Raw genomic sequence first — 25,736 nt, forward strand, 5'->3', positions numbered from 1 at the left:
TGTTTGACAGAACAACCAGCCAGCAAAGTGTTGTTTTGTCTCGAACGAACGTCGCAACAGCTCCGTTTATATTGAGGAAATACGAGTTCGGTCGGGGTGTGTGTTCGGTTGTGGTGATTGTTTTTCCTCTCCCCAAATCTCGTCCTAAGTAAGACGTGTGTCAACGTTCTACACAGCATAGTGCCCAAGTTTAATGCGTGTGATGTGTCTGTGAGAATTTTCGCTCGGGCTGATAGCGGTCGCGGTGATAAGGAGAAAATTCTTGTTCGTTCCCCCTGCCCAGGGTTAGGGACTTATGTGTTTCGGAAATAGTTTGCAGCCATCGTGCGGAAATGCAACCACAGATTAGCCGTAACGATCTGGCCTGAAGCTCACGCTAACGGGTAAGTTTTCCATTGTGTTCCACTTTGGGTCAGGTCTCGCCAGTCATTCTGCGATGGTGTGGAGATGACGATAAATTATTGATTTTTCCTCAAGACTTTGGAAAGATGAAAAAATATTGTTCCAAATATAGAAGTAGTGTGACTTTTCACGCTATTCGGGGAAGGCCGCTGCGGTACCGTGAAACGAGCCACATTTGGCGTGACGTGCGCGACCATAGGCCAGGGCCGCTGGGTTTTTCTCTTCTGCGTTCTACCAACAACTATAGCAGAGCAATAGTGCAAAGTTATGATTGAGGTGGAACTTTGAAGGGAAGACTGAATCATCTCCTCGCTGGTCGGAGATTGTTACAGCTGGAAGCTAGCGTTATAATTACATATTTAAATTAGACACACCTCTGGCATTAGATCATTCGGGATGACTTATTAGTCGTTGTGCTATGTTGTGAGTTAACTAATCATTCCGTAAGCGTTCGCGTTTTAATGGGCGCCAAGATGAACGTGCCAAATAATCGATTTCCGAGCACTGAGAAGTAGAATATATCTATATGAATTCTAATCACGTTTTATTCTAATGAAAGTGCGAGCTTTTTTGGCTATATCTTTAGTGAGACTCGATTGTTATATGTTATAGTAACAACGTATAAACTGTAATGAGACCTTGTCTCTGGTCTCTGAATTATTTCCAACAATTATAAAAACTCTTTAGTTTAAATAGTTTAAATACATCTTTTAGTTACTGGATTCAAAGCAACTTTTACCGATTCAGTTTTCTAGAATGTACAAGATTTGAAATCGAGCTGGTTGTGGACAAACAATACAAGACAGTTTAGGTAGAACGACAATCCTGAATAAAAAAAAAACAATACCGGAATTCAGAAAAAAAACATTCTTTGTTCTCAAAAAGTCTATAAATACCCATACATTAATGTTATATGGATTCATTATAATGTAGATTTCAAGTCTGCACAATCTAGGCACGAGAACAAACCGCGGGGAAGCAATTTTTAATCTATTGTTTAATATCACAAACTTTTACACTTGTTTTAACGAAACTAACGATTACTTCTCTTCTATTCAGAGTCAACAATTCCTCTACTGCAAGCAATATGAATCACCTATCACAGCAACGTTTCTACCAAATCTCAACGGTTGCCGCCACGTTGTTACACTGCAGCAAATAAGCAAGACTGAATTACGTTTAACCAAATAACATACAGAAATAACAACAAATTTGCGTCTCCTGCCGGACGACCAGATCAACTAGCGTGCACTAATTGACGCTTCATCCGTTCAGCAGCCCGGTGCAAATCGCTCAACTAAGCAGTAATCTCGATATGTCCTACACGAACGGTACCCAGATGAAACCGTCCAGCGGTGCGCCCACTGGCACCGGTGGTGGTGGTACCGGTCCTCCACTTGGGCCACGGTTACCACCACCTGGACGCCCGCAAAATTATACAATCTACAGCAAGGACTCCGATCGGTTGCTTTGGGAAATGCGGGCAACCCACCGGACTCCGAACACGACTCCGGCCAGCACCGTTCTCAATTCGCCCGATCTAACCGATTTGGACAGCAAACTGCGCTATCAACACAGCTCGCTGATGCACCATCACCAGATCAAGGTCGGGCGCAGTCCGGTTGGTTCCGGAGGAAACAATGATAGCAATAACTCTACGAATCCCTCTAGCCCAACTCAGATGGGCGGTGGGCTGGGAGCGAGTATCCCAAGCGGAGGACAGCAGCAGTTTTCATCCTTCTCGATGCTCTCCGATGGAGAAATGGTCGTGTTCGACGACATAGAAAATGGGACTACTGGTGGGGGCCGCTGGAGAATGAGCGACGATCGAAACATTCTCGGCAGTTCACCGGTGCCTTCGGAAAATGAGGATAGCTGTGGGTCCGGCGAAGGGCGCCGCGATGGCGATATTGACGAACGAAATTACTACGATGTGGATAGTTCGAAGATCCAACGGATTATTGGTGGTTTGACGATAGCGGAATACGAGGGTTCCCCAAGGAGGTTCGGAAATATTGACCGTTACGAAAGCGACTCCGGTAGCGTGGTGAACAAGCCATCCGGAATGGCGAGACCAGGGTTTCCAAAGGTAGGTGATCACGCTTTTAGATAGTTTCGATTAATTGATTGATTTATTTTCTAGAGGGTAATTTCGCCATGTTCTTCGGAAACACACCAGCAGCGACCCGCAACTAGTGAATCTAACTCGGAATTGATCAATCTTAACGACGATGAAGACTCGCGACTCAGTAGGAAAGCGGATGAGAGTAAGTTCAACCTTTCTTACGCAGAATATTTTGCCTCTAACAATGATCTGGACGAGGGTGATCGCAGTAACCCGACTCCGACTAACCTACTAACCGGTGTTGTCGAGAACGACGGTGGCGGAGTTGATGATTACTTTTTCGCCTACGCTTCCACTAACCGAAACGCTCAAAGCAATGCCTATGTCGGACAGCGGTTAGCTGCTAAGCCGCGCGACGGAAATTTGGAGTGGGAAAGCGAATCGGCTTCTCCACCCAATATGAACGATTGTAGTAACGAGCAAGATGATCGAGACTCGAATGGGACAATCGGAGCTCATCTCAGCAATAGTTATCCATACTATCAGCGTAATAGCAATCGTCAGTATCACTATGGTGGCAGTAATGCATCGCATCAAACTGAAGCTCATAATCAACAGCACTATTATCATTCTCATAATTCTCATTATCATGGTTATGGAGTTGGTGGTGGGGAAACACAGGACATTGAACTGTACATTGACTCTGGCAGTCGAAGCAGTGGTGGTGGAGAATCGGAAACGGATCATCATCTGCAGCACCACCACCAACAGCATCAACAACAGCAGCAGCAACAGCAGCATCATCATCAACAGTTGCAAGATGACAGCAAGTTGAGAAATTTCACCCTCTCTCCAGAAACAACCGACTACGATTCCAACTGCGGTGATCTAGACTCAGAGGTATCGCTTCGTTACATCGGCAATGAATACGGTTGGTAACACTGTTTTGTGTGTTTCGCATGCTGGAATTTAGTTTAGAAATTATTCTTTCCAAATCATCGATAAATTGTACGGTTATAAAAATTGAAACACCTACTTCTTTCAGGTCTTTCTGGGGATTTAAATGGTTTACCCGGACACGTAGGTGGGCATGGGGAAACCGGAACGGACTACGCTCGGTTGTACAGCAGCATGCCAATTTTGGAGGACGGTCTATCCAGTGGTCATGCTTCAGATAACGAGAATAACCTACCCCTTCCCGGGTCCGGTATCTCGATCGTAATGGATCACCAACAAGCGATTGCGGCCGGAGCCGATACGGCGACTGACGGGGAACACGACACCAGTCACCAATTTCTATCTTCCATTAAGTCGGCCTCAGAGCAGCTGCAGGATGACGAAAATCAGCACCTCGATTCTTGCGATGAGGTGCAAGAAGCAATCAAGGACATCAAGGCTGCTCTGCAGAAAACCAAAATACTGCCTTCAACCGAAGGGACTTCAACACTGAACCCGGATTTGGAACAAATGTGTTCCGATTCGCCGGTGTGGGTTCCAAGGTATTGAACTTTTTTTCAAGGCAGAAGTGAATTTATTTTAGTTCTATTTTGTTTTTTAGATCCTACGATAAATCGCGAGAAAGTTTAGATTCGGACCTCCCGGCAAAGCTACTCAGTGCGGATGAGGAAGAAGCAGATACGGATTTGGAAACGGACCGTCTGCTCGGCCAGCAGCGGCTAGATGAGCACGGATTCGTGGATGATAAGGTAAAATTGATATACATAATATACCAGTCTATGTTCACATCGGTGTTCTCGTTTGCGTCTCTTTTTCCTACCATTTTCATCACCCAAACAGAGTTGGACGGAACGGCCGAAAATCCGCTCGGCCCGTTCACCCACGGTACCGCTAATCAGCAAAAACCATACCGCCATCCGAGCTGGTCTCGGAACGCAACTGTCGGTCGAATCACCGGTGAACAATGTTGGCATAACGAATGTGTACGGTAATGGGGGAAGCGTCAAGATGGCGTCCCCCGGTGACGCGGATGATCTGAAACAGCTTTCGCCGGTGGTGGAGGCGTCCAGCCCTATGCATAAAAGTGTGCGTTAAGTTTGTGTGTTTTTGGCTTGTGTGTCGTCAGCTTGCTGTCAGACAGCCTCCAGCAGCAACTTAAGTATTTATTCATGATAACATTTATTTAACAGTATTTCTTAACTCCGTTTCATAAAAGTTGTAATATTTGATTTCAAGTTTGGGTAAAAACAGTTTGACTTGTTGTGCAGGATGGCTTGAATGACATACAACTAAACAACATTCAGAGTGAAAAATTCGTACCGACGCAAGACGATTAATAGCGAACCTTTGAGCCTATGCCAGCAAAATATTATCAGCGGAGTGTGTTAATTTAGGTTTCCAGGAGTTAAAGACCAAAGATGATTGCTGTGGCGAGATGGACCAACATTGGTCTTAGCCGTCCGATGGACAACACAAAAAAAAGAGATGATTACTGTGTGATCAGGAAGATGCTGATAAACATTGAGCTGTTTGTCGCATGACCCAAAAGCGAATAAGTTGGGCTAACGAATATGACCCGTAGTTTTGCGATAATTGTGCTTGTCATGAATCCGGTCGGTAAGACAAGTATGGTAGCGTAACGAGCTAAACAGGTGGATCAAGTTGCACAAATGCTAAGAGAACTAACACGACATTGAAAAATCTAGCAAAGTTGAAAGGCGAAGAAAGCAGTAAAAGAAATGAAGAACGGCATTTATCAGATTGTGGTCAACTCGAATTTTTAACTTACAAGCTTATCATTCTTCCCGTCGAGCGTGACGATTGCGCAATAGTAGATGCCATTTCTCTTTGGCTGGCGTATTACCTCAGACGTCTTGGTGACAGAAACAATATTATCCAGAGTGGACCTTCCCTTCCGGAACCAAACGGGTTGCTTGCCCTACCGTTTACACCTTTCGTGTTTGTTTAGGAGAATCCTCTGCAGATAGATAGGCCTATCATGATGAGTTTCTCGTTCATAACCTCGGCTGTCATCGCTCACAGATTAGATGTTCAGCAGGTTGGCCGACCACCCCTGGACTATGTCTAAGATACTTGACGAGTAGCAGGTTGTGGATAGCGAAACGACTCCCAGATACGGAAGTTACCTGCGAATGTTATTAATAGATACCCCAGAAACAAGAAGCAGGAGTTAGTTAGGGCCGGGAGAGGCGTAGTGAGCTCTACACTCCTAACGACTCCAAAAAGGCGAGTCAGTGCCGCCATAAGTGCCTTAGCCCAAAAATTCGGTGCGCCTGTTCTCCAGTAGGAGCGGCCCAAACAGCGTCTGTACTCCAGACGAGCGGCTGAAGTAAAGAATGCGCTGTCGCGTCAGCTACACTCAAGACGGCAACCCTGTCACGAGGTTAGCCATCGCCACCCTAGTAAGGTGACAAGGCAATAACACTTTACTACGAATATCCAAGAAGAAGAAACGAATGGGAACAATCGGCAACGACCTAGGCGACGAATAAAAAACACCGATTGGGAGCTTGGAACATGAAACTGTAGACCGCTAAACAACCCGGGCGACAGAATCCTACTGGAACATCTGGAACCCCGTTACTTCGACATCGTAGCGCTGCAGGAACTTTACCGGAAACGAGAAAATTTACGGAGTAAGTGTGGCTGCAGGGCCCAGCACTATCAGGGCGGTGACTCAGCAAATGAGCGGGGCACCGGCTTTATTGTGTTGGGCAGGATGCCAAGTCGTGTGATCAAGTGGTAGGCGATCAGCGACAGGATGTGTGTATTGAGAATTAAAAGCCGGTTCTACGATTACTCAATCATCAATGTGCCTTGTGGAAGACCTGATGTTAAAGAGTAAGCCTCACAGCTGGAGGACGACATATATTCGCAGCGGGACATCAAGATCATTATCGGGTATATAAACGCTCAAATCGGAAGGGAAAACCTGTTTAAACCGGTGATCGAACACGAAAGCCTGCACACCGAGACGAACTACGACAGCCAAGGATGCGTAACTTTGCAGCTTCCCGAGAATTGGTAGTCCGAAGTACATTCTTTCCCCGCCAGGACATCCACAAAGCCACTTGGAAATCACGGCTTAACATTAAGCAGCTACGGAACCCACAAGCTGCCGAAGTCGCTCGCAATAGCTTGAAGCGGCATTACTCGGTAGAGGAGTTCGGTGCAGCTTCTCTTGAGGATGGCTGGATCATGATCCGCATGGCCATTAGGGAATCCGCGACGACGACACTAGGAACAGAGGCGTCAAGTGGTCGAAAAGACTGGTGTGATCGGCAATGCGAGGCAGCGGTGACAAAGAAAAGCCTGACTTGTGTAAATCATCTGAGGGTAAAGTCGAGAAAGAACCTGGTCAAGTATAGACAGGCGTGACCACATAAAAAGTGCCAGCAGGAGAATAGTGACCATAAAGAGCTAGAAGATCTATTCCCTGCTAATGATACGCGAAAGTTCTACGAAGAGATTGACCAGTGCCGTAAAGGCTATCTGCTGCGAATCGACTTTTGCAAGGATGCGGAAGGTAATCTCATCACGAACGATAGCGAGGTGGTCGACAGGTGGAAGCAGCACTTCGATGAACATCTGGATGGCGATGCAACGAACTGAGGCGGAACTGGAACGGACCTGGGAGCACCAGCAGTAGATGACCGGGTATCAACCCCCGACCTCCAAGAAATTCAGCGGAAGACTGGAAGGCTGAAGAGCAACAAAGCCACCGGCAAAGACGGCCTGCTAGGTGAGCTCTACAAACAGGGTGAAGCACTGTACTGGGCCATTTCCAAGATCTAGAAAGAGGAAAACTGCCGGAAGAGTGGATGAAGGCTTCATGGGAGCCCGCGCAACCACGGATCAAATCTGTACAACCCGACAGATTTTGCAAAAATGTCGTGAGTACAACGTGTCCACGCATTACATTTTTATCGACTTCAAGGCAGCCTGTATCAAAAACAAAGCCTTCCACCCCGGATCATCGTAGACGGCGATGGGCTTGGGTGGTAGACGAGTTCGTGTACTTAGGAACACCAGCAAGGAGATCCGGAGACGCATTCAAGCGGGAAATCGTGCCTACTTTGCACTTCTTAAGACGCTGAGATCTAATCGAATGCGCCGCCGTATGAAGCTGAAGCTGTACAAAACACTAGTTAGACCGGTGGTCCTGTATGGGTTAGAGACGACAACACTGCTCTCAGAGGACCTCAGTGCCCTTGGAGTTTTCGAACGGAAGGTACTGCGAACCATCAACGGTGGAGAACAGACTGATGACGGAGAATGGCGTAGACGCATCAACCATGAGCTGCGCGCTACTAGAATAGACCCCCAATGCACATTTGGTCTCCACGTATTCTTAATCTTTTCTAGTCTTTTGGCTGCCCCGCCATCTTGGTGCGTCGCATCTTCCTTACGCTTTCTACCTACTACGGTAACCCAAGCGTTTCCCGCAACCTCCACTATGGCCGGTGTTCGGCAGAACTTGAACCGTTTGGTGTGTCATCCCTCGGATGTAGCACAACCAGCCTTCTTCATAGAGCAGACCGCTACGAACGAGGGGGCGTCTGTCTACACCTATTTGGATGCAGTCACCCTCCCAGTCCTGATCGTCCACCTTCACTCAATCTCGTTCCTCGTGCTTTTTCCTGGCCTCATCGATGGTATTTTGTGGCAGGAGGAGACTCAGGTCGCCAGCGATATTACGCCTATTCCCCAAGCACTCGATTATGAGGCTGTCTCCCACGCGTCGATCTACCAATTCTCTCGCAGTCGTTTCAATGGCGCCGTGGATACTGCTCCACAGCCCATTTATGTCTTCCACTCCTTCCTCCTGCTGTTCTGCGATCCGTTGATCCAGCTCTCTGGCGTATTCTGCTGCCACGCCATCAGTTTTCAACCGCTTAATGTTGAAACGCTTCGTCCTCTCTGTGCGAGATTTCAGCACGTTTCACAACCGTGCGCGGACCTTACAAACGACGAGATAATGGTCAGAGTCAATGTTTGGTCCCCGAAAAGACCTAACATCAGTAACATCCGAAAAGTACCGACCGTCAATCAGTACGTGATCGATCTGGGAGCAGGCTTCTCCATTTGGATGCCTCCAGGTGTGTTTCCCAATATATGGAAATAGGATATGGCCATTCCTCTAGCCGCGGCAAAGTTTATCAGCCTCAGGCCGTTTTCATTGGTTGACGAATGGAGGCTATGTTTTCCAATGACCGGACGGATGAATTCCTCCCTCCAAACCTGTGCGTTTGCGTCTCCGATGACGACTTTTACGTCGTGTTTTGGGCACTCGTCATAGATTCGCTCAAACTTGTCATAGAACTCATCTTTGACTTCATCAGATTTGTCGTTTGTCGGTGCGTAGGTGTTGATTACACTGTAGCTGAAGAATTTGCCCTTAATCCTGAACACGCGTATACGATCATCTACGGGTGCTCCACCGGATGACTTTCGTTTGCTGATTTCCCAGCCTTACGAAACCGACGCCCCGTTCCGCTACTTTGCCGCCACTGTAGTAGATGTGATACTTGAAAGAACTGCGTGCAGTAGGGTCTACTGCACGGAATTCCCTTTCTCCGGAATTTGGCCACCGAACCTCCTGAATCGCTGCGATTTCGACTACCTGCCGCAGTAGTTCTTGAGCAAGCAAGCCAGCCCTCGCCGGTTCATTGAGAGATCGGACATTCCAAGTACCCAATTTCCAATCGTTTACCTTAATCTTTTTCCGTGTTCGTAGCCTAGGTCTTTGCCGATTGATCCGTTCCGTATTTCTAATTTCGTTGTTCGTGGTTGAAGAAAGGTTTCGGTATGCTACCTTGCCAGGGTCGCGATACCTACATACTGCTGATGGGGCTGCCATCTTAGGTGTAGCTGGCGGAATACAGCATTCCATAATTCAGCCGCCCGTTTCGAGTCAGACGCTGTAGTACGCCGCCCCTAATTTGGGGATACAGCCGCGTACGACCCCCTTCCCAGTCAGCATACGACCATAGTTTCCACCGGGGGTTGGTTACCCGATCTCTGCTAAGGTTACTCGTATCCCGGTCGGCACCACGTGGAGGTTGGAATAGGAGTTGTTGGACAGAGGTGAAAAACCACATTAGGGTCTCAAGTTACACGTGTCCAGCCATTTTCCAACCAAGGATACGTACCTTCCTAAAATCCGAACGGATATGATTCCTGTGGCTCCAGTTGCCATAATTGGGACCTTACCGGCTTCAGCTTCAATGGGCGAATTAGTGCGTTTGGTTGATGGGATCGGCACTACTTGCTTCATCAGAGATGCCTCCGGATACTTGTGGCTTTTGCGAAGAATCGACGATCCAGTGTACGACCTTCACCACCCCTAGGCAATCTCCTGCCGATGGCCCGGGACTGTTGGGTAATGTCAGTGGTTACGATCATATTGCGTGCCTTCGGCGATCGCCACGCGCCAACCCGTAGTGTGCGAATGAGACGTGGAGCTCTCAGAAGATACAATTTTTTGGAGCACAAACTTGCTACTTGGATGATAAGGGATTCAGCGAACAAAGAATCTGATTTTGTCAAACCATGCCATGTACAACGATAGGAGTAATAATTACGGAGGCTGCGGAAACAGATTTGTAAAAAAATGATAGGCAAGCCAGCCTCCCAGCGAGTGTCGAGCTACGATACTGGTCAGACTAACTAGTACTTATCGAGATCCTCCGGAAGACACGCTTTTGGGCCAGAAAATCCCTTATTTCACGTTATTTTAATATACATAAAATTTATCATGACAATTGCCATAAACACGTCTGAAAGTAAAACTTTCACTTAAATTTGCTGTTTTGTTGTTGGAGGCTGCATCGTGAGTTATGTCAAACTTGACTGTCTCTTTATTCCTTACGCTTATCTACTGTTTTCATATTTCCAGGATCCAGACAAGAAGGGGAAGTCCAAAACGAAAGAGGGTAAGTAGATTGTTCAATTGTTGCTTTGTGTGTGCTTCAATGTCACAAGTTTATTCATACCTTCCAAATATAAACCGCTTGTGCAACAGATGTTCAAGAATCCCAAACATAGTTTCCTAGCGTACTCTAAAAAAACACCTTAAAAATATTCAAAAGCCAACTTTTTTTGCACGCCTCCTTCTATTCGTGGATGTCGTTATTCTCCAATGTTGTAAGTGTCCCCGAGTTGTTTATTAATTCAGTTTTAAAGTTTAACGCTGCCTTCTGTTATGCACTAGACCATACGAGAAAACATCGTTTTTCTATTTTTGCTTTTAACTCAGTGCATAATCTCCTCCGATCGGGTCATAACAATAAACGTAATTTGTTCTGAACCTACTCTTCAGATCTCCTGGATCCGGCAGTGCTCATTGAGGGCGTACTATTTCGCGCACGCTACCTCGGTTCTACTCAGCTGGTCTGCGAAGGTCAACCTACCAAGTCTACACGCATGATGCAGGCCGAGGAAGCCGTGTCCAGAATTAAGGTAAGCAATCAGCTCCCCCTCGAATATCACCCATCCAGCTCAGATATTTGCGACATAGATGCGCTAACCAAGAAAAAACTCCCACTGTTTATTTTTCTTCCGAAATTGCTCTCGCTTGCGCGCGCTAATCTCGATAACGCTGAAGGCTTTGGTAAGGACGCTAGATTTCAAGCTGTCTTCCCCGCGTTAAGAAGCGCTTATATTCATCTTTTTTATTTTTCTACCCCACAGGCACCGGAAGGGGAATCCCAGCCCAGCACTGAGGTAGACCTGTTTATATCGACCGAGAAAATTATGGTGCTAAACACTGATTTGAAGGAGATCATGATGGATCACGCGCTGCGTACAATTTCATACATTGCTGACATCGGCGATCTCGTGGTGCTGATGGCCCGACGGCGCTTTGTTCCACAGGATGCCAGTGACACTGGGGCAGATCCGGCAGCGGCCCTTACCAGTGCACAACAATCAACCCTCAACAACAACAACAACAGCACAGCCACGGATGGAGTTGGAGGTAGCAGTCCACCGCCGAAAAAATCTATGGCGCGAGGAAATCGGACGCCCAAAATGATCTGCCATGTGTTCGAAAGCGACGAGGCACAGTTCATCGCGCAGTCTATCGGCCAGGCCTTCCAAGTAGCTTATATGGAGTTCCTGAAGGCGAACGGAATTGAGGATCACAGCTTCATGAAGGAAATGGATTACCAGGAGGTATTAAACAGTCAGGAAATTTTCGGTGACGAGCTGGAAATTTTCGCTAAAAAAGAGCTGCAAAAAGAGGTTGTGGTGCCGAAAACAAAGGGCGAAATTCTGGGGGTTGTGATTGTGGAGTCCGGCTGGGGATCGATGCTACCGACGGTTGTGATTGCGAATCTGTCATCATCCGGAGCGGCTGCTCGCTGCGGCCAGCTGAACATCGGGGATCAAATTATCGCCATCAATGGGTTGAGCCTGGTGGGGCTCCCGCTGTCCACCTGTCAGGGATACATCAAGAACACTAAGAATCAGACGGCTGTTAAGTTCACCGTTGTACCGTGCGCTCCGGTTGTGGAGGTCCGAATCAAGCGGCCCAACACTAAATATCAGCTTGGTTTTAGTGTACAGAATGGAGTGGTGGGTAGACTGAGTTACGAGTTTATTGGACTCAAAATTATTATCTTCATCAATATTTCACAGATTTGTAGTCTACTTCGGGGTGGTATAGCCGAGCGAGGCGGAGTTCGCGTTGGTCACCGTATTATAGAAATTAATAGTCAAAGTGTAGTGGCGGTGCCGCATGAAAAAATCGTGAACTTGCTGGCAACATCGGTGGGTGAGGTAAGTATCGAATGCAAAGGTTTTCTCTAACGTCTGTCTTGCAATGAAATATCTTTTTTTTTTTCATAGATTCACATGAAAACCATGCCCACTTCTATGTTCCGGTTGCTCACTGGGCAGGAAAATCCCGTCTACATTTAAGCGGGAATGTGATACAGGCAACGGCATTGAAAATGGATCAGCGATCCGTATAGGCGAATAATTCGGAACGAGTTACATTATAGTCTAGAAGAAGGGGGACATTATCGGAGAAGTTTTCGACGTGTTTGGCTCAGCGTTGACCATTTCTCACCGGATAATGTAAATTGTTAAGCAAAGACGCTTTAATGTCGATACAATAAATTTTTGAAGGCAAACCAATAGAGGACGAAGATGCTAGGTTGTTATATAAATAAATTAAAATATTCTATAAACTTAAAACAAGAAAGGAACTTTGCAAAATCTACCATTGCGACGAGTGGATTTCAAAGGGCAAGCTCCTCGGTGGATCAAAATTTCAAAACCAATGCAATGATCAAACTCAGCTTGAAACATCACGTTTTGAGGCCTAACCACTAAACTAAAATTGCTATACACGCGCTCTAACGCAAACCACGAACAAAACAACTCACTGAACGCATTTATCTTCCAAGCCACATTTAGCAATGGACTGCATAGTTTTGCGCCAAAACTACTAAATACTCTTTACAAGCAAAAATGCCTAACTGTAGTCATCAAATTTCGGCACACAGATACACACCATAGCAATCTGAATCACATCTCTAATATCTCTCAAATAGCAACAGAGTAACTTTGATAACAAACAGGAAACAAGAGTTCACGGTATAGGGCAGAACAGAATCAATCGGAGAACAAAATGTAAACAAAGAAGTATTTATTCTTAGTAAAGTAATATAAATACGTATCGCGCAGCGGTGCCTGCAGCCCGCAGGAGCATATTTAACAGGGACAAACAAGTACGCTAGAAACGGCAGATTCATACTGTCGAGACTCTCGTTTTCTTTTTTCGGTGTAAAATCACCTGTTACTAAAACAAAATAGTGGCGAGCAAGCGAATAAAGGAATAATAGTGGATGGCAATTTAAAGAGAAACTACAATGTATGTTATACAAACAAACAAAAACCAATGAAAAAAGCAAACTGAAAGAATAAATATTTAATGTGATAATAAGCAAGTAATCATCCCAAAACAATCAGCAGCAAGAAAAAAAAGGTTGTTGAGAAAAAAAAAACAATATTGAACGAAAACAAATCGCTATAAAGTCGAAGCAATCATTCTGGCTTTCGTGTTGAATAATGATGAAAGAAAGTCCTTTGTTAACGCATAGGACTACGTTTGAGAGACGATGTTGGTCCAACATGCCACTCGTCGTCTGTACGCTTTCAGTGTCGGGAGAGCTAGCAGTCTCGTCAGGAGGGAACTACTAGATTATTAAATTAATTTATTGAGTTCAATCCAACATTCGAGGTTCTAATGCAAAAATCGGCCAAACAAGTGCTACGACGAAGACCAACAGTAGTACTATTATTAAGCGTGATTCTCTTTGGAATCCAAAGGTTCCTTGGAAATATCTGATATATTCTTTCTCAAGGACAATATTCGACGTGTCAAAAAAAACTCTAAATTGTTCAATGGGCAGCTGAATTCGTGAAATGTGCCGCTGCGTTGCAGCGTAGGGTTAGCACTTTCGAGGCCAAACGTTTAGTAAATTTTATTCTTATCATAAAGAGTTGGTGGGAAGAATTCGCGCTGCCCAGAAGATAACCAGGTTGAAGAGGTTACACGGAATGTGTCATCGCGAGCAGGATGAAGTTTTGAATCCATTAGTGGAGCTTATTCCAATCAATAAGTCGTATATGCAGGTATTATTTGAAATTTATTGAATAATCTCAATGACTCATTCAATCTCTTACAGATATTCCAAAAAGCGTTTATTATGTGACAATAATGAAGTAGGGATTTGAAAGCTAATACGTAACGACAGCAAAATTAAATCAAGACGCTCTCGAAAATTTGTTTTCAGCAGTGCGGACACGAGGTGGGGGAAATGATCATCCCATGGCAGTGAAATTTTTGCAGCGATTGAGAGTGATCATTCTTGGTAAAAATTGCAGTTTGTTTCGTCAGGTCAGGTTCTCTGAAGAGGAGTTTTTAATGATGGAAGTTCAAGACAAAATGATGGGTAGATCAATCGAATACTTTGGAACAAGTGGGCTCTCGACGGACAGTTTCTGCCACTATTACGATGCTGGTAGGCGCGTTTATGACAGGAGAAGAACAATGGTTATTGTTCATTTTGGCTTCCGTTTTAACCAGCCAATTTTAAACCATTCTGGGCAGTAATCAATTTTATTTTTTATCTGGTAAATCAGCGTTTGATCCGCGCATTATGTACGCCCAATAACGACACAAAAGTGGCGATGATCGTGTCGGTTTTGTTAACGGTTTTCGCGAGAGAACTTGATTTCTTAAAAGATGAATGAGTAAACCTTCTCGCACAGCTGATGCATATGATGCAGCAGCAACAGTTGCAGTACCAGAAGCAGTTGAATCCGCTTCTTCTCTGGCAACAGCAAAATGAACAGCGGTTAGAAGAACGATTCCTTCAGAGCGAAGATCGACAACAAGCGTTATTCCATAATATAGCGTCATCAATTAACGTGCAAGTTCCACCTTTAACCCTTAACAAATTTTGGACTCTCTTGCGGGAATTACTTAAGAGTTCCACTATGAGGCAGAAAGTAATTCAACATTCGCTTGATGGTATTCGCGGTATGACGACCTATTTGAAAAGGATTCTTCTCATTTAGGTGGAACACTGGTAGAAGGTAGAACGGTAGAAAAGTTAAAGGGACTTTTTGGTGCCAAAAAATCTGTTATCAGCCGACGGTACAGATGTCTCCAAGTTTCCACAAACTCAACTGAAGAACACATTGTCTTCGTTTTCCGGGTTAATAAATTCTGTGGCCAGTTCGAACTAGGGAAACTCTCTGAAGTGCCTGATATATGTATGTGAACGTAAACCTGAAAGTGATGCCGAATTACGAACTAAAATCTAACAACGAGACTTCTTACCAGAATCGGGGAATGGGGCAATGATTGAGTCTACTTCTAATTTTGGTCACTTTAATGCAGAAATCGCGAGAAAGCGAGGGAAGTATCCTGTGACCAGCAAAGTGGTTACAGTAAATCCATGCAGATGAGGAAAATCGAAGATTTGTTTCTGTTTCGTTCCCTGGAGTTGAAATACAACTGCAGCTTGATACAGCGTCCGACATAACAGTAATCAGCAAGAAGATTTGGCAGAAGAGAGGAAATTCCAGTGTTGGTTCCAGCTACAGTGAAAACGAAGATAGCTTCGGGGAGTGTTTTGACACTTGTTTGGTGAAATTTGTTGTTAAATGAGCATAACGAAGATATCAAAAAAGCAGTGATTCGAGTAACTGATAAACAATTGCAACTCCTCGGATCTGATTTAGTAGACAGTTTTGATTTTTGGTCCATGCCGATGACACATTTTGCTGTCAGCTATCTCGTGTGTCTGGCGGGTCTGATCAAAAGCATCAGTAAAATTGGTATCCTCAATGCCTGGGAGTCAATCTACATTGCGACGTCTAAACAACCATTGATAAACGATGACGATACGCCGATCAACTCATTTCTCTTCAACTTGACAACGGGGACCCAGCTCACTCTCTTCGACGCGTGCGATACAACGTGCGAGAATTTCAACCAGTTGGACATGGGATCTCGCCCTGTCGGTGCGCAGTGTGTAGCCCGAAACCGGTACACGAAAGGTACCTAATTTTTATATTATCCTTTTATATCTGTAAGAGCAATAACTGTCTTGCCTGATCACTCGTCGTGTTCCGTTTGTGTTCGCGATTATTGTGCTAGTTCTTATGTTCCCGTAAGTCATTTTAAAGTGACCTCGTGTGTCTATGTCTACTGACTTCCTGTAGAAAACATTTTCGAAGGTGTTCAGTGATGAACGTGGCTTGTGTAATAAAACCAAAATAAAAACGGGACTGAAAGACCAGTGTAAACCAGTTTTCTGTTCTGCCGAGCTCGAATCAGGAACTCGATCGTTTAGAGCGACTGAATATTATTTCGCCAGTGGATTGTTGCGAATGAGCCGTATCGATAGATGTAGTACGTGAAGCGAACGGATTGATTAGAATTTACGGAGATTATTCGGCGGGCTTAAAATGCTCCTTGCAGCCTCATCAATACCCGCTACCTCTTCCGGAGGATATTTTTGCCAAACTGGCTAGCTGTACAGTATTCAGTCAGATTGATCTCCGACGCGTTTCTGCAAGCGGAGGTTGATGAAGCAAGCCGTGGGTTGTTAACTGTAAATACCCACCGTGGATTGTAACACTACAATTGTCTCTCGCCGGGTGTGAAGATCGCTCCAGAAGCATTCCAACAATCCATCGACACAATACTTGCCAGACTCAAGGGAACATCCGCGTCCACGGACGACGGTCTTTCGGTATGTTAGAGATGGTAACGCAACCCATCGAGCCGGACCTCAAGCGATTCCAAGCTGTACATAATTCGCTCAGTTTGGTGGATGGTTATATCCTGTTTGAAGGACGACTCGTAATCCCGGTGCAATATCGAAAACAATGTTTAAAACAATTACATTTGGGTCATCCTGGGATTCAAAGGATGAAGGCACTCTTCAGAAGCTATGGGTCCTCACTAGACGAAGAAGTAAGTGCCTTCGGCAAGACTTGTCAGTATTGTTGTTGATTTCACTGGTCTTGTCAATAGTGAATATCATCTTATCGCCGTCGCCAGTTTCTCAATATGGCCTGAGATGATACAAACTCGACGTATCACTTCTCACGCTACCACCAACATACTACGGGGAATACTTGCTCTCTTGGGAATACCCGAAATCTTAGTGTCAGCTAATGGAACTCAGTTCTTCAGCGCTGATTTAAAAGAGAAATCTTACTTTTTGCAACCTTGATCCCCCTTGATGAGTATTTTGCGTATCAGCTTTGGACCACACGGCTCTCGTCTTGATTTTGAGCTGTTGTCAAAATCAACCACGAGCTCATGGACGAACGGTAGTTTTGCTATATGGCTTGAAGCCTGGAGTTTGTCTAAACCTAGTCCAACCCCGCAAGGTTCGCTTCCAACTCCGGCAACGCCAACACCATTCGAAACACTGCCATCGTCATCTGGAACATTGCAAGGCTCTACACCAAAACAATCATCAACCACTCCGCGGCTTGATCAGCTGTGCAGTCATGTATCAACCCCGTTGTTATCTGTTCAGTCTCCAACAACATCAACGTCTACCTCGTCCGCTTCAACCGAATTTGAATAAGCAGTTGAGGCAGATCCAGTGGTACCAATTCCTGGGCAATCTTCTAGGGATACCCGGCCGTCGACATGATTTGATCCGTACGACCTTTATGAGTGGAAGTGACGACTGTAGTTGTTGGAGTGCCCCCCGTTTGAGAGTGCGCTCTCCACGACGCTGAGCTCTCGAAAGACAGTTTCTGTCACTATGACGATGCTAGTAGGCACATATATGACAAGAGAAGAACAATGCTGGAGTACTTTGTGATAAAGTCGTATGTCTAAACGTAAACAAAACGAATGAAAGTTATATCCCTTGTACTTCACAAGCACAAATCATCTCTCACTCATTTTGTTTACGTTCAGACATACGACCTTATCACGAAGTACTCCAGAACGGTTATTGTTAATTTTTGGCTTCCTTTTTAATCAGTCGTCGAGTCACGTTATTTTAGGCAGTAATAAATGTTAATTTTATTAATTTTGAATGATCACATTTATTAATTTTAAATGATCGCTGATAGGCGTTATGTTTCGTTTATCGTATTTTTTCGACTTTTCGGGTTAGATGAGCCGAAGAACAAATGACAATGACAGCTCCTTTTGAGCTTAAAGCAAAACTGGCAGTATGCGACGTGCTCGAAAATTGTTCGAATTGAGCTGCACAATGCCACCCTGTATTGTTTACGCCCTATAGCAACATAAAAGTTATGATTGAAACCGAAACGAAAAAACGAAAGCTAACCACTGAAGAGGACTGATTCGAGTATGTAGTTGTTGCTATCACTAGAAAGTTCCGAGTCAAATATCCTTATTTTGGTGATAACTTCACCAACTTTATTCACTTACCTACTTATGCGTACCATAGTAGTTATGTGAATCATCTATCTTTAGGTGGGTTGACTAACACAGGCACGAACAGACTAAAGCGTTTGAAAGTTTGTTTAAAGGCAATCATATGGATAGCATTTTCAGAGAAGAAGGCGTAGAAGAAAAATTAAGCGATGCTCTAAGGGGTAATATCGACCAAATGCTAAAAAAGGCTTTTTCATTATTTTTTGAAAGGACATTTGAGATGTAAGGTATATAAATAATATATCATTGGATTAAGCAACTCATGGAGAATAGAAAAAAAGTTATTGCTATTTTTTACAAAATGGCGGCTGTGCAGCGATTGCCGTAAACCGCTTTTTTCTCTGCGGCGAGCAGTAGAAGTCGTGCCCAATTCCATCTATAATCAAAACGTTTTTTTTTTTCACTATCTACATAAGTGTCCCCAGTGAAGTTCACATGATTATATTTTTAGATTTTTGCTTCGCAATGGCAACGGTTTGCAAAAAAAACCTTTTTCGACAAAAAAAGTCGACTTTAATTTTTTATAACTTTTGTTGTTAATCAATCGCCAAAATCGTGTGTACTTTACTAGACAATCTAATGAAGAAGCTACAGTTAATATTTCAAGTCAATCGGATGTAAACTTTTTCAGTTTTACTGCTCGCCGATTTTAAAAACATGGTTTTGAGAAAAACGCGTTTAAAGTTTCAAAATGCTATAAACCTTAAGAATCGCAATAATAAAGCCCCTAATATATTTCTTACCTTCAGTCAGCTATCCCTGCGCCGTCTTGGGCTTTATTTTCCTTTTCTTCCTTTTTTTATCTGATGTAAGGTTGCGCCTAGCCTCTTTCGCGATATGAGACATGCGATGCTCAGCGACCTCGACGCGGTTGGCGTCCGATCCCACGCAAAACTCGAACTTGTCACTCATATTAAAGTACTTCTCGAATATAACTCATAGTGAAAAGTATGGAAAAACTCAAACAAAGAACGTACACAACGAGAACGGCTGATCGACTAAACAAAAGGAAATTGTACGTAAACACGTGCTGGAGAAACGCTATAACAGTCGAGACTTTATGCAGCGACCTCTATACTTCAAATTTGAAACACGATATCGATCATAGGTAACTTCTAATAGTTAACAAAATAACTAAATTCTAGGATAGTTTTAGTATGATTTCAGCCAATTAACAATAACAAGAACCAAATATTTTGGTGGATATTACCCCTTGATTCGTTGTTTTTGGAGTCTGAGATCACGCTTAGTTCTTCTTGATTTGTAATTGTTTTCGCGAGCGATGACAAAACACAGGAAGTCACGATCCCAAAAAGCATGAGTTCTTACTGACATAAGTTTCGAGGAAATAATGAAAACAAACCATTGAAAGATCGCTTTGAAAGGTAATTCAAGTATGAATGTGTACAGCAAATATACATCTATTCAATAAAATAAACAAAATCGTATTTAAAAATTTAAACCAGTCCACATAAGCACTGATGATGACTGTATGTCACAGTCGAAATACGCATTTGTAGAGTAGAGTAGAGTAGAGTCTAACGGAAACTTATAATTCTTTCTTCTGATTTCCTAAAATCTTATTTTTTCTAGTGACAAAATAAATTGGCATAAAAAAGTAGATTTTATTTTGATCAAATCTCGCGTAATTTTTCAAAGGGACCTAAGTAACAATGACAGATTCTCTCATCTCTCACTGTGTTTCGTTAATTACGTCGTCATTATATATATTTTCTAAGCTTTCTTCCCCTTAATCGAGAGATAGTAATACTGTCTTGCTTACTATGCATTGAATGTTATGAAATATGAAAAAAAAAAACATTATTATTGGCTAAAAAAAAAGTAAACAAAGAGAGTCTTTCAATGTTAGATAAGTCGCTTTGAAAAATTACGCGAGAAATGGTGTTTATTAAAATCCGAAACGAACTATTCTTAGGGTGAAATGTATAAAAGCACAGAACGCCAATTCTCGCCAAACATGTGAAAAGGGCCCATGTGCCATATGTAAACAAGCCAAATTTTCTCGTTTTATGATCAATACAAGCGAAATCTGCTCTTACCAATAAGATTTATTGAAAAAAGAATTTACTCTCAATCAAACAATCTTATTTGTACGAGTAGATTAAGCTTGTATTCATTGAAAAACGTGAAATTGTGGCTTGTTTACATATGGCACTTGGGCCCTTTTCACATGTTCAGCGAGAATTGATACATTATCAAAAACAACGATTTTTTCCCTCAGTGTATTTCCCTTTCACGTGGCTCTCCAGTGCAAGCGCTTGACACTGTGCGGGCAACCTTCCGTACATTCGCGAACCATGGTTTTATCAAAATGGAGCATACACGCGAGGTGAATGCATTTTTCGTTCGTTAACCCCTTCCGTGAGTTCAGGTCAAGCATATTCACAAAACAGTACTTATTCAAAGAGTCTATCTTGAATTTTGAGATAATAAGCTAAAAACAAATATTCAAAACTTTCAATTCGGGTTATTCGCGTTGAAAGAGATTTTGAAGGCTGTTCGCACCTACGTTAACTCTCATATGCAATTGTCAAAATGTGCGTGATGACAAAAGCAAAAATATTTCCTTCCTTCTTTTTCGCATGCATAAACCAAACAAATATCAGCAACACCGTCAACGCGAATTACGGTTAACAATATTTTTAAATTCCGTTCGCGTACCGTTGTTATAAAACACATATGGCTATCGGGCGCGCGTTTGGTTTGTCAAACTCATGCGCTGAGCGGAGAGGGCGTACCAAATCACTTGAGAGAATCGCATCTCGTCGTCCCGGTCTCGCTCCGCTCCACTCCACTCCACTCCGCTCCGCTCCCGGTTAGTTCTTACACCCATACCTACACCATTATGTGTCTAGTCGATCAAAGTTGCCAAAGCTGGCTCGGTCGGGTAGTTTAGGAGCTCAATATTCGGTTTCTCACAGCCACCGCAGCACAGCTTAAAACCTCATGAAAACTTACCTATTATACTCTCCTTATTCGACGACTACTCGCTCGAGTCGTGCTGATAGTCAGTCAAGTCTGTCAGTCAGTACAGTGTGAAGTGGGTAGCAGAATTTGATACTAAATTTGTCTAGTTGTTAGTTGGCTGGCAGCACCGTGACGGAACTGTTATTTGTTTTAAAGTGCAACATTTAGGTTTTCGGGTGATAAGCAAAGCAAGAAGTGTGTTCATTTTGTTTAAACTAATTACGGCGAGCAGTCAATGCTAATGGTGAACGTCGCAGGGCTGAAGGAGAAAATGCTTCGGTTCCAAATACCGACCGAACTGAAGGACGATCTTGTGTACTGTCAGCGATCCCTGCGTCATTTCGTTAAAGTGCACCAGGTAATTTAAAGAGAATGGCTTTATAGCCAAACATGCGTATAAGGAACAATAATTGGAATTAACTTTTTTTTATTACGATGAACTCGAGTTCACGGTCACATTATCGGCTGCTGCAGCATGACCGAAAAGTCGATTTGTTAGTAACTATTTCCGGTTGGGCATGCTGCTCACAGTTCTTGTGGTGCAAACTTTACTGCCATGTTGATTAGCTAGATCCTTCCGAGATAAGATTATCACATTTCTAATCTAATATCTTATTGCTAGTACTGAGGAATCAATACGGCTTTGTCTGTTTGTTTGCAACGTATGGCAAAATCACGCACTGCTGTATGTAAATCATTCATAAATAAAAATTGCTGAAACGGTACGTGTTTGATTTTGTTTCTTTCAGCTGTTGGCCGCAAAATTATCCAATGGATTGAATCAGAGTCAGGTGAGAGGGTGCACATTTTTGTTGCTTGCTCCGGTAAAAATTATATTCAGTACACTGAATTGATTTGCAGAATCTATCTCCATCGAAAGTGATACCATAATTAGGCTGTTTTTAAACTGTACGTTAGCCTGTTGATCATAAAAAACACTGTTGTTGATCATAAAAAACACGAGTTGAGTTCCAGCAGAAGATTGAAATTAGGGCTAAGCTATTTTGTTTTGCAACTTACGTAGTTGCTAAACGAGAAACGTCACTCACACTCGACGATGGATTCTGCAAACCCGCACAGCCACAATTCAAGAAGCATTCTTTGTACTGTTACTGTTACTGACCTCCGTCTTACTAATCCGCACAGACTAATAAGCTGAAAGGTTACCTGCGTGAACTGGAAGCGGAAATAGTTGAAATTGGCAACGAGCAGCGACCGCTGGTTAAGGAACTGGACCTGTCAATTCGAAGTTATCTAAAGCAGCTGGCCACTTCGGAGCTGCTGGAGGACGACTGGGAAATTGCGTACGGGTACGTAACCCGGGCACTGTCCGTGCACTATGAGATGTCCTTCAACACCAAGTACACGCCCCGGAATGTCACCGAACGGCTGAACGAAGCCCAGCTGGTGCATAAGTATGAGTAAGTAGAATTAATGTTTTTACTGTTTCGTTTTTTTTTTTAAACCGGTGATAAATGTTTTAAAGTCATCTTAAGTCTGGTAGGAAATAATGTTATTAGTTATTGTAAACATTTGGAAAATTATTTTTAGTTTTCAGATTTAAATTTAAACAGCAATCATAGCTTATGTATAACTTTTACATTTTCTTTGTTATGTCTTCATTGTGCCATTTTGAGACGACCGTGAATGTTTACTTCTTGTACCTATTTCGATAAAATCTGCAGTTAACTTAGCCTTCCATTATTTTGATCTTAGCTTTTGGGCCGAAAAGCGAACAAGAAATTAGCCTTTTCTAGCGCATGATATGAATTAAAAACAAATAATAATCAAGATGAAACGCAATTGCCACACAATGAAATCACATTTGATAAAAATCTTAAAACGCACCATTTACAAAAAGTTTTGTAGAGTGAACTTTACTGCCATCAGCAAGATCATTTGTTTTTTACTCATGGCTCATTCTTATCTTATTCTAACAGGCTCGCCTCCTTCGACGATCCACGGCCAAAGAAGGAAAAGGATGAGTCTCGTAGCAGCACCAGTTCCTCGATCTCGCCAACCACGATCTACCAGAACAATCAGAAGCAGATCTCTTTGCTGAAACCGAAAGAGGAACGCGTCGCTTCGCGAAGCTCTTCCAGTGCCACCCAGCCACCCTTCAGCAATATTACGTTCTCCAACGCCAAAAGTCTCGTCAATGAGGCCGCCCTCAATCAGATAACCCCGGAATTGATCGTCGTACCGAAGAAACTAATCCGCGCGTTACCGCCCCCACTTTCGGAAGCGCTGCCACGTCCGATCGCCACTAAAGCACCCCCAAAAGAGCTACAAATCAAGTCTGAAACCGACTACGAACCTCAGGAACTGCCGGCAACGGTAGCCATCGAAAAAAGTCGCCTTAATTTGCGGCAGGCGTTGAACAAGGCAAAAAACAGCAGCCTGAGCATGAGCCAACCGGCCGAAGCCTCGAAACCTACTGCCATGGTATTCACACGCCAGACAAAAGCCATCACTAAGACCAAGAGTGATCCACTGCCGAGCAAGCGTCTCTCCGTCGGTGGCTCATCGGATTCATCGCCAAACTCTCGCTCTTCCACTCCAATTTCCGCTAAGGCTTCCGATGATTCCGTTGATCGTGCTCCCAATCCGATCGAAGAATATATCGAACCCCAGCCAAATGACATCTACGAGCTGGAACAGCCGGTATTCCTAAAGTTTTTCGGACTCTTGACACTGGAGGAAAGCAAAGCACTTGCCACAAGAAAAACCGAGCGTAAACGACGCAGCTGCAACAGCACGGAACGGAAGGATTTTCATTACGGTAAGATCGACTATTACGAGCAGCAGATGCACCACATTACCCGTCGGAGAAACAAACGCCCCATCCTGTATTCCCCTCCGGCAACTCGTGGGGTGAAAAAACGAGAGCATTTCGAAAATATAGCGTCCAGCACCGGTGCTGGTACCATCCGTTCCGGTTCCGGATCGTCAGGGTCATCGTCGGCTTCCTCAACAACAGCGGCACCAGCATCGACAGCTCGAGTCGGCGACAAGCTTGTATTAACCGAGCTCGAGAATAAAATCTGCATTGTTTGTAGTAAATCAGGTTAGTAATATTATTACCAGAACGGAAACTGTAGCTTATTCTTAAACAAAAATTCTTTGGCAGGTTCTTCTGACACTCTCAGTGCCTGTGTGTACTGTTGTAACATTTATCATCTGCGCTGCCACAGTAACAGCATTTTCAACCCGCAGCTACTGCGCCAGAGGGACAACATATGTCCGGTATGCCTCCAGAAGAAACAACAAGCGACCGTTGCTCAGCAGAACCAACAGCGGGGTAAATTTCAACATAACTAGTTTTTTTTTTTCATTCACGGAACGCCCGTAATAGTTTGTTATTCGCGTAGCGAATCGACAGTAGTGAACGTTCCCGGTTAGGTTTATTGTACAGTTTCATACTATCCTAGACACTTTGATTTCGATACAACTGCATAGTGCGTCACCGATAGTTAGGTGACTCACATCTGTTACTATATTATCATTTCCTCCATTTTTTTGTTTTTCGTTTGGCTTTCGTTTGTTTTCCTTTTCCTCTCCCCCTTGTACATAAACCCCATCCTACTTATAATTTATCCCTTGCACATCATAGACCAAGTACTTCGCAAACGTCTGCTACGACGCAACGCTCTGCAGAGGGCACGCAACGATCAGCTCCAGCAGAGGAAACAAACCATGGAAGAATTGTACCAGTTGAAACAAACGGCGCGACAGCGGTTGGTGGACCAGGAAAAGCAAACGCTGGATCAGATTTCCAGCTTGCTGAACTGCTTAAGTTCCTTAAGGCATCATGAACAATAGAATAGAAAAGCACACCACATGATGTGGTGCGATTTAGCGCAACTCAAGTACAACGCTACGGCACCGATCTTCCACATACTTTTTTTATTGCACATTTATTTTTTTCTGCATTATTATACATTGTTAGTTGTATTAGTTCTATATTTATTCATTATCATTAACTGTTCATTGAACAACCCGCCGGCTCTGGCATGCGGAAGTGGTTCTTTCGCTGAAATTATTACTCCATGCGAAATTTGAAATGTCGGTAATTGTGTCAGGACAATTTATGCAAATATATACTACGAACATGTGTCGCTCGTTAAATTTGGCGTTTGCTGTTTGATGACCACGTCTCTAGTTTGTTGTCGAAAGTAGACGTACAAACAATTTATTTTTTTGTTGTGTTTAATTTTCTGTTTGTACGACTACTTTCGCTTCCGAGTGCTCGAGAAACTTCTGATGACACTGATGACCAAGATCTTTGTTGAAGACTCTACTGGCACGAAGCTTTTGACCTTCTCTACCTCCTCTTCGGCTTCGTCC

General features: G+C 43.8%; 2 protein-coding genes across 6 annotated transcripts; both read left to right on the forward strand.

The window, feature by feature from the left end:
• Nucleotides 1-7: 7 nt before the first annotated feature.
• On the forward strand, nucleotides 8-13,501 carry LOC129718629 (amyloid-beta A4 precursor protein-binding family A member 2-like). Of its 5 annotated transcripts, none has more exons than XM_055669572.1 (11): nucleotides 8-383; nucleotides 1,462-2,491; nucleotides 2,546-3,398; nucleotides 3,513-3,966; nucleotides 4,026-4,173; nucleotides 4,265-4,510; nucleotides 10,344-10,380; nucleotides 10,767-10,906; nucleotides 11,138-12,022; nucleotides 12,086-12,226; nucleotides 12,296-13,501. In XM_055669572.1, exons 2-11 carry the CDS (start codon nucleotides 1,718-1,720, stop codon nucleotides 12,365-12,367), a joined length of 3,750 nt encoding a protein of 1,249 aa, XP_055525547.1. In that variant the 5' UTR covers nucleotides 8-383; nucleotides 1,462-1,717; the 3' UTR covers nucleotides 12,368-13,501. The 5 variants fall into 5 exon arrangements, with proteins under 5 accessions (XP_055525547.1, XP_055525548.1, XP_055525549.1 ...); XM_055669573.1 differs by having other exon boundaries at nucleotides 10,785-10,906; XM_055669576.1 differs by having other exon boundaries at nucleotides 9-383; nucleotides 2,546-2,669.
• A 7,764-nt stretch (nucleotides 13,502-21,265) lies between these two features.
• On the forward strand, nucleotides 21,266-25,506 carry LOC129718630 (uncharacterized). Its single transcript, XM_055669577.1, has 6 exons — nucleotides 21,266-21,747; nucleotides 22,139-22,180; nucleotides 22,536-22,810; nucleotides 23,330-24,456; nucleotides 24,520-24,690; nucleotides 25,003-25,506. Exons 1-6 carry the CDS (start codon nucleotides 21,625-21,627, stop codon nucleotides 25,209-25,211), a joined length of 1,947 nt encoding a protein of 648 aa, XP_055525552.1. The 5' UTR covers nucleotides 21,266-21,624; the 3' UTR covers nucleotides 25,212-25,506.
• The last annotated feature ends 230 nt before the right edge of the window (nucleotides 25,507-25,736 follow it).

Source organism: Wyeomyia smithii, chromosome 1, assembly GCF_029784165.1.
Source record: "Wyeomyia smithii strain HCP4-BCI-WySm-NY-G18 chromosome 1, ASM2978416v1, whole genome shotgun sequence".
Lineage (NCBI taxonomy): Eukaryota > Metazoa > Arthropoda > Insecta > Diptera > Culicidae > Wyeomyia > Wyeomyia smithii.